Below are 13,904 nucleotides of genomic sequence, written 5' to 3'. Positions count from 1 at the left end.
GTCTTTCATTTCAAAAAAAGTAGAATAACAATAGTGCGAAGGTCTTCGCCTTCACACGCAATTTCTCCAGAAATTGCAATTCTAGTTATTGTGTGAAGGCGATGGCCTTCACACATATGTTATTCTACACCATTCTCTATTATTATTATTATTATATTTTATTCCCGCCACTTTTTTGTCCCGCTTCTTCTTCCACATAATTCATCCGATTCACTCCGTTCCACTTTTGACGTATTCCAAATATTCACGAGATGAGCGCTTCCATTTTTCTCGTTCCGAAAATTTTCCGATTTCGCAAAATTCGCGAATTTACGACAAATTTTTCCCCATTCATTCTCAATGGCAGATTCGACATTTCACATTTACGTCATTCCCCTTTTAAATTCACCTCATTCAGCACATTCAAACCACATTCGGAATGATTCTCGACATTCCAAAAATTCCCAAATTCAAAAATTTCACGTTTTCACGTTAAAAATTCCGACAAAATTTCACGAAATTTCGTTTTTCACCTCTAATTTCTACATTTTTCGACCGATTCAACCCGTTCCAACTTCCAACTGTTCATCTTTTGCCTACCTATTCCACAACTTCCCACTTACAAAAAAATTCCAAATTTTCAAATTTGAAATTCAACCAAATTCTTCGTAATTTCGTTTTTCTACTCTAACTTCTACGTTTTTCAACCGATTCAACCCATTCCAACTTTCAACTGTTCATCTTTTGCCTACCTATTCCACACCTTCCCACTTACCAAAATTTCCAAATTTTCAATTTTGAAATTCAACCAAATTCTACAAAATTTGGTTTTTCTACTCTAATTTCTACATTTTTCAACCGATTCAACCCATTCCAACTTTATTCACTTTGGTCACCTCATCCTTACCATATTCACCCCCTTCACCCCCACTTCCACTATGCTTACAAAATTCAACCCTTGACCCCCACTTCCAGTGTGGCGGCCATCTTGGATTGACCCTGAAGTGCTCCCAATGAACCTAGAATGAACCGGAAGTGCCCCAAATCGAACCGGAAGTGACCTTAGGTAAACAGGAAGTGACCTCAGGTAAACCGGAAGTGACCCCAAATCAAACCGGAAGTGACCTTTTTAAACCGGAAGTGACCTTTTTAAACCGGAAGTGACCCCAAATAAACCGGAAGTGACCTCAGCTAGACCGGAAGTGCCTCTAATCAGACCGGAAGTGACCCAAATCAAACCGGAAGTGACCCGAAATGAACCGGAAGTGACCTCAAGTAAACCGGAAGTGACCCCAAATCAAACCGGAAGTGACCTTTTTAAACCGGAAGTGACCTTTTTAAACCGGAAGTGACCCCAAATAAACCGGAAGTGACCTCAGCTAGACCAGAAGTGCCTCTTATCAAACCGGAAGTGACCCAAATAGACCGGAAGTGACCCAAATCAAACCGGAAGTGACCTTATTTCAACATTAACTGCCCTAAATAGCTACATTAGGCGCTAACTTTTGCATTTATTGTCCGATTGAACCCGTTTCAACATTTTAACCCCAAAAGTGAACCTCCTGAAGCCGTTTTTTATCGTTTTGTTCCAAATTTCAAAAAATTTTGGCGCAATTGTTTTTTCTTTTAATTCCCACTCATTCTCTATGGGGATTCAAGATTTGCTCTAACTTCTACATTATTTAACCGTTTCAACCCGTTCCAACTTTCAACTGTTCATCTTTTGCCTACCTATTCCACAATCTCCCACTTACCAAAAATTCCAAACTTTCAAATTTGAAATTCAACCATATTCACCAAAATTCTGTAGTACACTTCTATTTTCCACATTTCTCAAGAAATTCAACTAATTTCAACATCATTCGGCATCATTCCCCAAGAAGTGATTCAAAGTATTCGCCTTCACACGCAATTTCTCCAGAAATTGCATTTTCTAGTTGTGTGAAGGCGATGGCCTTCACACATATGTTATTCTACACCATTCTCTATTATTATTATTATTGTGTGAAGGCGAAGGCCTTCACACATTGTTATTCTACTTTATTATTATTATTATTATTATTATTATTATTAAACAACTTATTCCGCCCGCTTTTTTGACACCTAACTAGTCCTACATGCTTCAACCGATTCACCCCGTTCAAACTTTCACACATTCCAAAAATTCATGGCATGCTTGCTACCATTTTTTTTGTTGATAACATTTGCCGTTTTTGTGTAATTAGCAAATTTGTGACTTTTAAATCCCCATTCATTCTTAATGGCGATTTCAACACGAGCCACTTTCCCGCGTGGGTTCGAATTTTACACGTGTCACATCCGGCGTCTCACCATTACACAAACTCACACGACACTGGCTGCAGTTTTTTTCGTCATAAACATTTATCGTTTTTGCATAATTAGTACATTTGTGGTGTAAAATTACGCATTCATTCTTAATGGCGCATTCAACATGAACATTCATGACATTAAGCAAATTACACCACTTCAGAAAAGCAAATAAATTAGCTCAGGTGGTAACACGGGCGCTTGTTAACTCGAGCTTCTTCCCCGCGTGAGTTCGATTCCAACTCTGGGTACTGCTTTTTTTCCTTTTTATTCACTGCTTAATATTTTTAACGCTTATGATTTGTAACTTGTCATTTTACCATTTATTTTAATAATAATTTATTTTCATTTTTATTCTTCCCGCTTATCATTTTTAATGCTTATCATTTGTAACTCTCGTCATTTTGCCATTTATTGTATAATAATTTGATTTCCTTTATATTCTTCCCGCTTATCATTTTTATCGTTTATCATTTGGAACTTTTGTCATTTTCCCATTTATTTTATAATAATTTAATTTCCTTTTTATTCTTCCCGCTTATCATTATTCACGCTTTTCATTTGTAACTCTCGTCATTTTCCCATTTATTGTATAATAATTTGATTTCCTTTATATTCTTCCCGCTTATCATTTTTATCGTTTATCATTTGTAACTTTTGTCATTTTCCCATTTATTTTATAATTTAATTTCCTTTTTATTCTTCCCGCTTATCATTATTCACGCTTTTCATTTGTAACTCTCGTCATTTTCCCATTTATTTCATTCATAATTTATCATTTATTTACCATTTTATTTTTCCCACTCATCATTTTTCCTATTTATTTTATTTATCATCATTTATCATTATTTATATCCCTTTTTATTTTTACCACTTATTTTTCCCATTTATTTCATTCATCATTTATCATCATTAATTTCCGTTTTTCATTATTCCCGTCTTTCATTTCAAAAAAAGTAGAATAACAATAGTGCGAAGGTCTTCGCCTTCACACGCAATTTCTCCAGAAATTGCAATTCTAGTTATTATTATTATTCTTCTATTTTATTCCCGCCACTTTTTTGTCCCGCTTCTTCTTCCACATAATTCATCCGATTCACTCCGTTCCACTTTTGACGTATTCCAAATATTCACGAGATGAGCGCTTCCATTTTTCTCGTTACGAAAATTTTCCGATTTCGCAAAATTCGCGAATTTACGACAAATTTTTCCCCATTCATTCTCAATGGCAGATTCGACATTTCACATTTACGTCATTCCCCTTTTAAATTCACCTCATTCAGCACATTCAAACCCCATTCGGAATGATTCTCGACATTCCCAAAATTCCCAAATTCAAAAATTTCACGTTTTCACGTTAAAAATTTCGACAAAATTTCACAAAATTTGGTTTTTCACCTCTAATTTCTACATTCTTTGACCGATTCAACCCGTTCCAACTTCCAACTGTTCATCTTTTGCCTACCTATTCCACACCTTCCCACTTACCAAAATTTCCCAAAATTTTATTTTGAAATTCACACCAAATTCTACAAAATTTCATTTTTTCACTCTAAATTCTACATTTTTCAACCGATTCAACCCATTCCAACTTTATTCACTTTGGTCACTTCATCCTTACCATATTCACCCCTTCACCCCCACTTCCACTATGCTTACACAATTCAACCCTTGACCCCCACTTCCAGTGTGGCGGCCATCTTGGATTGACCCTGAAGTGCTCCCAATGAACCTAGAATGAACCGGAAGTGCCCCAATTCGAACCGGAAGTGACCTTAGGTAAACAGGAAGTGACCTCAGGTAAACCGGAAGTGACCCCAAATCAAACCGGAAGTGACCCAAATCAAACCGGAAGTGACCCCAAATGAACCGGAAGTGACCCCAGGTAAACCGGAAGTGACCCTAAATCAAACCGGAAGTGACCTTTTTAAACCGGAAGTTACCTTTTTAAACCGGAAGTGACCCCAAATAAACCGGAAGTGACCCAAATAGACCGGAAGTGACCCAAATCAAACCGGAAGTGACCCCAAATGAACCGGAAGTGACCCAAATCAAACCGGAAGTGACCCCAAATGAACCGGAAGTGACCTCAAGTAAACCGGAAGTGACCCCAAATCAAACCGGAAGTGACCTTTTTAAACCGGAAGTGACCTTTTTAAACCGGAAGTGACCCCAAATAAACCGGAAGTGACCTCAGCTAGACCGGAAGTGCCTCTTATCAAACCGGAAGTGACCCAAATAGACCGGAAGTGACCCAAATCAAACCGGAAGTGACCTTATTTCAACATTAACTGCCCTAAATAGCTACATTAGGTGCAAACTTTTGCATTTATTGTCCGATTGAACCCGTTTCAACATTTTAACCCCAAAAGTGAACCTCCTGAAGCCGTTTTTTATCGTTTTGTTCCAAATTTCAAAAAATTTTGGCGCAATTGTTTTTTCTTTTAATTCCCACTCATTCTCTATGGGGATTCAAGATTTGCTCTAACTTCTACATTATTTAACCGTTTCAACCCGTTCCAACTTTCAACTGTTCATCTTTTGCCTACCTATTCCACAATCTCCCACTTACCAAAAATTCCAAACTTTCAAATTTGAAATTCAACCAAATTCACCAAAATTCTGTAGTACACTTCTATTTTCCATATTTCTCAAGAAATTCAACTCATTTCAACATCATTCGGCATCATTCCCCAAGAAGTGATTCAAAGTATTCGCCTTCACACGCAATTTCTCCAGAAATTGCATTTTCTAGTTATTATTATTCTTCTATTTTATTCCCGCCACTTTTTTGTCCCGCTTCTTCTTCCACATAATTCATCCGATTCACTCCGTTCCACTTTTGACGTATTCCAAATATTCACGAGATGAGGGCTTCCATTTTTCTCGTTCCGAAAATTTTCCGATTTCGCAAAATTCGCGAATTTACGATAAATTTTTCCCCATTCATTCTCAATGGCAGATTCGACATTTCACATTTACGTCATTCCCCTTTTAAATTCACCTCTTTCAGCACATTCAAACCACATTCGGAATGATTCTCGACATTCCCAAAATTCCCAAATTCAAAAATTTCACGTTTTCACGTTAAAAATTCCGACAAAATTTCACGAAATTTCGTTTTTCACCTCTAATTTCTACATTTTTCGACCGATTCAACCCGTTCCAACTTCCAACTGTTCATCTTTTGCCTACCTATTCCACAACTTCCCACTTACAAAAAAATTCCAAATTTTCAAATTTGAAATTCAACCAAATTCTTCGTAATTTTGTTTTTCTACTCTAATTTCTACATTTTTCAACCGATTCAACCCATTCCAACTTTCAACTGTTCATCTTTTGCCTGCCTATTCCACAACTTCTCACATACCAAATATTCAAAATTTTCAAATTTGAAATTCAACCAAATTCTACAAAATTTTGTTTTTGTACTCTAACTTCTACGTTTTTCAACCGATTCAACCCATTCCAACTTTCAACTGTTCATCTTTTGCCTACCTATTCCACACCTTCCCACTTACCAAAATTTCCCAAAATTTTATTTTGAAATTCACACCAAATTCTACAAAATTTCATTTTTTCACTCTAAATTCTACATTTTTCAACCGATTCAACCCATTCCAACTTTATTCACTTTGGTCACTTCATCCTTACCATATTCACCCCTTCACCCCCACTTCCACTATGCTTACACAATTCAACCCTTGACCCCCACTTCCAGTGTGGCGGCCATCTTGGATTGACCCTGAAGTGCTCCCAATGAACCTAGAATGAACCGGAAGTGCCCCAATTCGAACCGGAAGTGACCTTAGGTAAACAGGAAGTGACCTCAGGTAAACCGGAAGTGACCCCAAATCAAACCGGAAGTGACCCAAATCAAACCGGAAGTGACCCCAAATGAACCGGAAGTGACCCCAGGTAAACCGGAAGTGACCCTAAATCAAACCGGAAGTGACCTTTTTAAACCGGAAGTGACCTTTTTAAACCGGAAGTGACCCCAAATAAACCGGAAGTGACCCAAATAGACCGGAAGTGACCCAAATCAAACCGGAAGTGACCCCAAATGAACCGGAAGTGACCCAAATCAAACCGGAAGTGACCCCAAATGAACCGGAAGTGACCTCAAGTAAACCGGAAGTGACCCCAAATCAAACCGGAAGTGACCTTTTTAAACCGGAAGTGACCTTTTTAAACCGGAAGTGACCCCAAATAAACCGGAAGTGACCTCAGCTAGACCGGAAGTGCCTCTTATCAAACCGGAAGTGACCCAAATAGACCGGAAGTGACCCAAATCAAACCGGAAGTGACCTTATTTCAACATTAACTGCCCTAAATAGCTACATTAGGTGCAAACTTTTGCATTTATTGTCCGATTGAACCCGTTTCAACATTTTAACCCCAAAAGTGAACCTCCTGAAGCCGTTTTTTATCGTTTTGTTCCAAATTTCAAAAAATTTTGGCGCAATTGTTTTTTCTTTTAATTCCCACTCATTCTCTATGGGGATTCAAGATTTGCTCTAACTTCTACATTATTTAACCGTTTCAACCCGTTCCAACTTTCAACTGTTCATCTTTTGCCTACCTATTCCACAATCTCCCACTTACCAAAAATTCCAAACTTTCAAATTTGAAATTCAACCAAATTCACCAAAATTCTGTAGTACACTTCTATTTTCCATATTTCTCAAGAAATTCAACTCATTTCAACATCATTCGGCATCATTCCCCAAGAAGTGATTCAAAGTATTCGCCTTCACACGCAATTTCTCCAGAAATTGCATTTTCTAGTTATTGTGTGAAGGCGATGGCCTTCACACATATGTTATTCTACACCATTCTCTATTATTATTATTATTATTATTATTATATTTTATTCTCCACACTTTTTTGTCCCGCTTCTTCTTCCACATAATTCATCCGATTCACTCCGTTCCACTTTTGACGTATTCCAAATATTCACGAGATGAGCGCTTCCATTTTTCTCGTTCCGAAAATTTTCCGATTTCGCAAAATTCGCGAATTTACGACAAATTTTTCCCCATTCATTCTCAATGGCAGATTCGACATTTCACATTTACGTCATTCCCCTTTTAAATTCACCTCATTCAGCACATTCAAACCACATTCGGAATGATTCTCGACATTCCCAAAATTCCCAAATTCAAAAATTTCACGTTTTCACGTTAAAAATTTCGACAAAATTTCACAAAATTTGGTTTTTCACCTCTAATTTCTACATTCTTTGACCGATTCAACCCATTCCAACTTTCAACTGTTCATCTTTTGCCTACCTATTCCACACCTTCCCACTTACCAAAATTTCCCAAAATTTTATTTTGAAATTCACACCAAATTCTACAAAATTTAGTTTTTTCACTCTAAATTCTACATTTTTCAACCGATTCAACCCATTCCAACTTTATTCACTTTGGTCACTTCATCCTTACCATATTCACCCCTTCACCCCCACTTCCACTATGCTTACGCAATTCAACCCTTGACCCCCACTTCCAGTGTGGCGGCCATCTTGGATTGACCCTGAAGTGCTCCCAATGAACCTAGAATGAACCGGAAGTGCCCCAATTCGAACCGGAAGTGACCTTAGGTAAACAGGAAGTGACCTCAGGTAAACCGGAAGTGACCCCAAATCAAACCGGAAGTGACCCAAATCAAACCGGAAGTGACCCCAAATGAACCGGAAGTGACCCCAGGTAAACCGGAAGTGACCCAAAATCAAACCGGAAGTGACCTTTTTAAACCGGAAGTGACCTTTTTAAACCGGAAGTGACCCCAAATAAACCGGAAGTGACCTCAGCTAGACCGGAAGTGCCTCTTATCAAACCGGAAGTGACCCAAATAGACCGGAAGTGACCCAAATCAAACCGGAAGTGACCCCAAATGAACCGGAAGTGACCTCAAGTAAACCGGAAGTGACCCAAAATCAAACCGGAAGTGACCTTTTTAAACCGGAAGTGACCTTTTTAAACCGGAAGTGACCCCAAATAAACCGGAAGTGACCTCAGCTAGACCGGAAGTGCCTCTTATCAAACCGGAAGTGACCCAAATAGACCGGAAGTGACCCAAATCAAACCGGAAGTGACCCCAAATGAACCGGAAGTGACCTCAAGTAAACCGGAAGTGACCCCAAATCAAACCGGAAGTGACCTTTTTAAACCGGGAGTGACCTTTTTAAACCGGAAGTGACCCCAAATAAACCGGAAGTGACCTCAGCTAGACCGGAAGTGCCTCTTATCAAACCGGAAGTGACCCAAATAGACCGGAAGTGACCTAAATCAAACCGGAAGTGACCTTATTTCAACATTAACTGCCCTAAATAGCTACATTAGGCGCTAACTTTTGCATTTATTGTCCGATTGAACCCGTTTCAAAATTTTAACCCCAAAAGTGAACCTCCTGAAGCCGTTTTTTATCGTTTTGTTCCAAATTTCAAAAAATTTTGGCGCAATTGTTTTTTCTTTTAATTCCCACTCATTCTCTATGGGGATTCAAGATTTGCTCTAACTTCTACATTATTTAACCGTTTCAACCCGTTCCAACTTTCAACTGTTCATCTTTTGCCTACCTATTCCAAAATCTCCCACTTACCAAAAATTCCAAACTTTCAAATTTGAAATTCAACCAAATTCACTAAAATTTTGTATTACACTTCTATTTTCCACATTTCTCAAGAAATTCAACTAATTTCAACATCATTCGGCATCATTCCCCAAGAAGTGATTCAAAGTATTCGCCTTCACACGCAATTTCTCCAGAAATTGCATTTTCTAGTTATTATTCTTCTATTTTATTCCCGCCACTTTTTTGTCCCGCTTCTTCTTCCACATAATTCATCCGATTCACTCCGTTCCACTTTTGACGTATTCCAAATATTCACGAGATGAGGGCTTCCATTTTTCTCGTTCCGAAAATTTTCCGATTTCGCAAAATTCGCGAATTTACGATAAATTTTTCCCCATTCATTCTCAATGGCAGATTCGACATTTCACATTTACGTCATTCCCCTTTTAAATTCACCTCCTTCAGCACATTCAAACCACATTCGGAATGATTCTCGACATTCCCAAAATTCCCAAATTCAAAAATTTCACGTTTTCACGTTAAAAATTCCGACAAAATTTCACGAAATTTCGTTTTTCACCTCTAATTTCTACATTTTTCGACCGATTCAACCCGTTCCAACTTCCAACTGTTCATCTTTTGCCTACCTATTCCACAACTTCCCACTTACAAAAAAATTCCAAATTTTCAAATTTGAAATTCAACCAAATTCTTCGTAATTTTGTTTTTCTACTCTAATTTCTACATTTTTCAACCGATTCAACCCATTCCAACTTTCAACTGTTCATCTTTTGCCTGCCTATTCCACAACTTCTCACATACCAAATATTCAAAATTTTCAAATTTGAAATTCAACCAAATTCTACAAAATTTTGTTTTTGTACTCTGACTTCTACGTTTTTCAACCGATTCAACCCATTCCAACTTTCAACTGTTCATCTTTTGCCTACCTATTCCACACCTTCCCACTTACCAAAATTTCCCAAAATTTTATTTTGAAATTCACACCAAATTCTACAAAATTTCGTTTTTTCACTCTAAATTCTACATTTTTCAACCGATTCAACCCATTCCAACTTTATTCACTTTGGTCACTTCATCCTTACCATATTCACCCCTTCACCCCCACTTCCACTATGCTTACACAATTCAACCCTTGACCCCCACTTCCAGTGTGGCGGCCATCTTGGATTGACCCTGAAGTGCTCCCAATGAACCTAGAATGAACCGGAAGTGCCCCAATTCGAACCGAAAGTGACCTTAGGTAAACAGGAAGTGACTTCAGGTAAACCGGAAGTGACCCCAAATCAAACCGGAAGTGACCTTTTTAAACCGGAAGTGACCTTTTTAAACCGGAAGTGACCCCAAATAAACCGGAAGTGCGGCAGCTAGACCGGAAGTGCCTCTATTCAAACCGGAAGTGACTCAAATAGACCGGAAGTGACCAAAATCAAACCGGAAGTGACCCCAAATGAACCGTAAGTGACCCCAGGTAAACCGGAAGTGACCCTAAATCAAACCGGAAGTGACCTTTTTAAACCGGAAGTGGCCTTTTTAAACCGGAAGTGACCTTTTTAAACCGGAAGTGACCCCAAATAAACCGGAAGTGACCTCAGCTAGACCGGAAGTGCCTCTAATCAAACCGGAAGTGACCCAAATAGACCGGAAGTGACCCAAATCAAACCGGAAGTGACCCCAAATGAACCGGAAGTGACCTCAAGTAAACCGGAAGTGACCCCAAATCAAACCGGAAGTGACCTTTTTAAACCGGAAGTGACCCCAATTAAACCGGAAGTGACCTCAGCTAGACCGGAAGTGCCTCTTATCAAACCGGAAGTGACCCAAATAGACCGGAAGTGACCCAAATCAAACCGGAAGTGACCTTATTTCAACATTAACTGCCCTAAATAGCTACATTAGGCGCTAACTTTTGCATTTATTGTCCGATTGAACCCGTTTCAACATTTTAACCCCAAAAGTGAACCTCCTGAAGCCGTTTTTTATCGTTTTGTTCCAAATTTCAAAAAATTTTGGCGCAATTGTTTTTTCTTTTAATTCCCACTCATTCTCTATGGGGATTCAAGATTTGCTCTAACTTCTACATTATTTAACCGTTTCAACCCGTTCCAACTTTCAACTGTTCATCTTTTGCCTACCTATTCCACAATCTCCCACTTACCAAAAATTCCAAACTTTCAAATTTGAAATTCAACCAAATTCACCAAAATTCTGTAGTACACTTCTATTTTCCACATTTCTCAAGAAATTCAACTCATTTCAACATCATTCGGCATCATTCCCCAAGAAGTGATTCAAAGTATTCGCCTTCACACGCAATTTCTCCAGAAATTGCATTTTCTAGTTATTATTCTTCTTCTATTTTATTCCCGCCACTTTTTTGTCCCGCTTCTTCTTCCACATAATTCATCCGATTCACTCCGTTCCACTTTTGACGTATTCCAAATATTCACGAGATGAGCGCTTCCATTTGTCTCGTTCCGAAAATTTTCCGATTTCGCAAAGTTCGCGAATTTACGACAAATTTTTCCCCATTCATTCTCAATGGCAGATTCGACATTTCACATTTACGTGATTCCCCTTTTAAATTCACCTCATTCAGCACATTCAAACCACATTCGGAATGATTCTCGACATTCCCAAAATTCCCAAATTCAAAAATTTCATATAAGTCCAACCTAAAGCCATTGTGTACGTTACAGAAAAGAACAATAAAAATAATCAATAACAAGGGATATCGGGAACATACAAACACACTGTTCATAATAACACAAACTTTGAAATTTGAGGGTCTGATCAAACACAAGACAGCACAAATTATGTACAGAGCAAGATATAACCTTCTTCCAAGTGGGATACAAAATGTGTTTATGGAAAGGCAGGGTGGGTATAATTTGGGAGGGGAACTGAATTTTAAGCGAGTAAAAGTCAGAACAACTATGAAAAGTATGTGTGTAAATGTCTGTGGGGTGAAATTGTGGAATTGTCTCGAAAATGAGCACAAAAATAGTGCAAACATAAAACTTAAAAAAAGTTTATAAAAACTGGTTTCTTAACATGTATGAGAAAAAAGATAAATAGACAAAATCATTACACGCAAGCAAAAATGAAAATAAGTCTGAAAGTGTGTCTACATGTGTTCCGTTTTATTGATTTAGATGTTGAATTATTAGTTTAATGGATTAAGTGAGAAAGGGGTAGGAATCTAAAAAGCTATGCTTCCTCCTACTCCTTTTCGAGCATTTTTTGTTGTGTATTTTTTTTAGTTTGTTGTTTTTTTTGTTTATTTGTTTGTTTCATGACTTACTAGATATGGCGCTTTAAAGTGTTAATTGTTTTATTGATTTTTTTCCCCATTTTCCATGTTTTAAATAATAAAGAAAAAATAAAAATAATAAAAATAAAGATACATCAATCAATCAGTCAATCAATCAAAATATTGAGTATCCACTGCTCCTTAGGAATAGTGAAATGATGTCATTCATGTAAATAATGAATATAATAATCTTTCAATCAGGGTGGCATGGAGTAGATTGTTCCATCAACTGCCCGAGCGGTACGTGGGGTCTTGGCTGTAACATGACCTGTCTGTGTGGGAATGAAGGCACTTGTGATGCAGTGACTGGTCACTGTACTTGTGCTGCAGGTTGGAGAGGAATTAAATGTGACCTGCAATGCCAGGTGAAAAATCTTGTGTATTATAATATTCCTCACATACCTGCATTGTTATATTGATATTATTACTGGGCCGATGGGTGATGGGTAATATTGCCGTTTGGCTAGGATGGTACCTACGGCCTTGACTGTAAAGAGCGATGTGATTGTAGTCATGCTGACGGATGTCATCACGCCACTGGGTATTGCCACTGCCTGGCTGGATGGACTGGTAAGGGAAAATGCATGGGGTCTTCTCATCACTGAAAAATCACAATTCAAAGGCGTGTATGTGTGTGTGTGTGTGTGTGTGTGTGCGTGCATGCGTGTGGTGTGTGTGTGTGTGCGCGGACACGTGTATGTACAGGTATCCACTGTGACAGCGCATGTGCAGAGGGCCACTGGGGCCCAAACTGCTCCCTAGCCTGTAACTGTAAGAACGGGGCCTCCTGCTCTCCTGATGAAGGGACATGTGAGTGTGCACCAGGATACAGAGGCAGCACCTGTCAGAGAAGTAAGTGATGATGTTTTGATAAAGTGCTTTATTTCAAAATCAGACACTGTACTAGCAATACACTGTGCACGTAGTGATGTTTTGAAAGCACAGTAACGATCTGAGCATTCCAGCATTTAACATGGAAAAAACGATGACACTAAGTTGGAGATACTTAAACAGATTCCTTTAAGGTCAGAGATGCCAGTGAACTTCTAAGTTGGAGATACTTAAACAGATCCCTTTAAGGTCAGAGATGCCAGTAAGGGCATTCCAAAGCTCTGGAGCCCGAATAGAAAATTCTCTAGACCCTGCAGACATTTTCTTGGCCCTCGGTGTCACTAAAAGACTAGCGTTTTGCGAACGAAGGTTACGAGACGGAACATAAGGAACAACTAGGTCGACGAGATATGAAGGCGCTAAGCCATGCAATGATTTATAGGTTAATAGAAGAACCTTGAAGTCACATCTTAAATGGACCGGGAGCCAATGTAAGTTGGCTAATATTGGGGTAATGTGATCAAATGTTCTTGTCTGCGAGAGCAGCCTTGCAGCAGCATTTTGTACTAACTTTAGACTTTTGATGCTGGACTTAGGAAGACCAGAGAATAATGCATTAGAGTAGTCCAGGCGCGACGTTCTGAACGCATGTATAATAGTTTCCGCATCACCGGTCGAGAGGATCGGACGAATCTTAGCAATATTACGAAGCTGAAAAAACGCAATTCTGGTTATATTCTTAATGTGCTTTTGAAAGGAGAGCGTTTGGTCAAATATTACCCCGAGATTAGTTACTGTATCGCTCTGAGTGATAGTACGGTTATCTATAGTTATAGTGGTTTCCTTAAATAAA

General features: G+C 38.6%; 1 protein-coding gene and 1 long non-coding RNA gene across 4 annotated transcripts in view; one reads left to right on the top strand and one right to left on the bottom strand.

The window, feature by feature from the left end:
* Window positions 1–13,904, top strand: part of megf10 (multiple EGF-like-domains 10) — an 88,703-nt gene that overhangs the window by 48,554 nt on the left and 26,245 nt on the right. For 2 of the 3 annotated variants that reach the window (XM_088391144.1, XM_088391143.1), the window contains exons 12-14: window positions 12,422–12,585; window positions 12,688–12,790; window positions 12,926–13,072. In XM_088391144.1, the coding sequence (XP_088247270.1) occupies window positions 12,422–12,585; window positions 12,688–12,790; window positions 12,926–13,072 (414 nt within the window). The remainder of the gene's footprint in view (window positions 1–12,421; window positions 12,586–12,687; window positions 12,791–12,925; window positions 13,073–13,904) is intronic. The other variant, XM_088391145.1, reaches the window with a different exon arrangement.
* LOC148390092 (uncharacterized) overlaps window positions 12,166–13,904 on the bottom strand; it is a 35,569-nt gene continuing 33,830 nt past the window's right edge. Inside the window, exons 3-5 of the long non-coding RNA XR_015861550.1 lie at window positions 12,924–13,061; window positions 12,623–12,787; window positions 12,166–12,544 (exon numbers count right to left, since the gene is read on the bottom strand). This is a non-coding gene — a long non-coding RNA (uncharacterized LOC148390092). The remainder of the gene's footprint in view (window positions 12,545–12,622; window positions 12,788–12,923; window positions 13,062–13,904) is intronic.

The sequence above is a fragment of the Syngnathus floridae genome, chromosome 12 (assembly GCF_059516105.1).
Source record: "Syngnathus floridae isolate MCC-2025c chromosome 12, RoL_Sflo_1.0, whole genome shotgun sequence".
Classification (NCBI taxonomy): domain Eukaryota; kingdom Metazoa; phylum Chordata; class Actinopteri; order Syngnathiformes; family Syngnathidae; genus Syngnathus; species Syngnathus floridae.
Note: the sequence above shows the minus strand (reverse complement) of the source record. Positions and strands in the feature narration are given on the sequence as shown.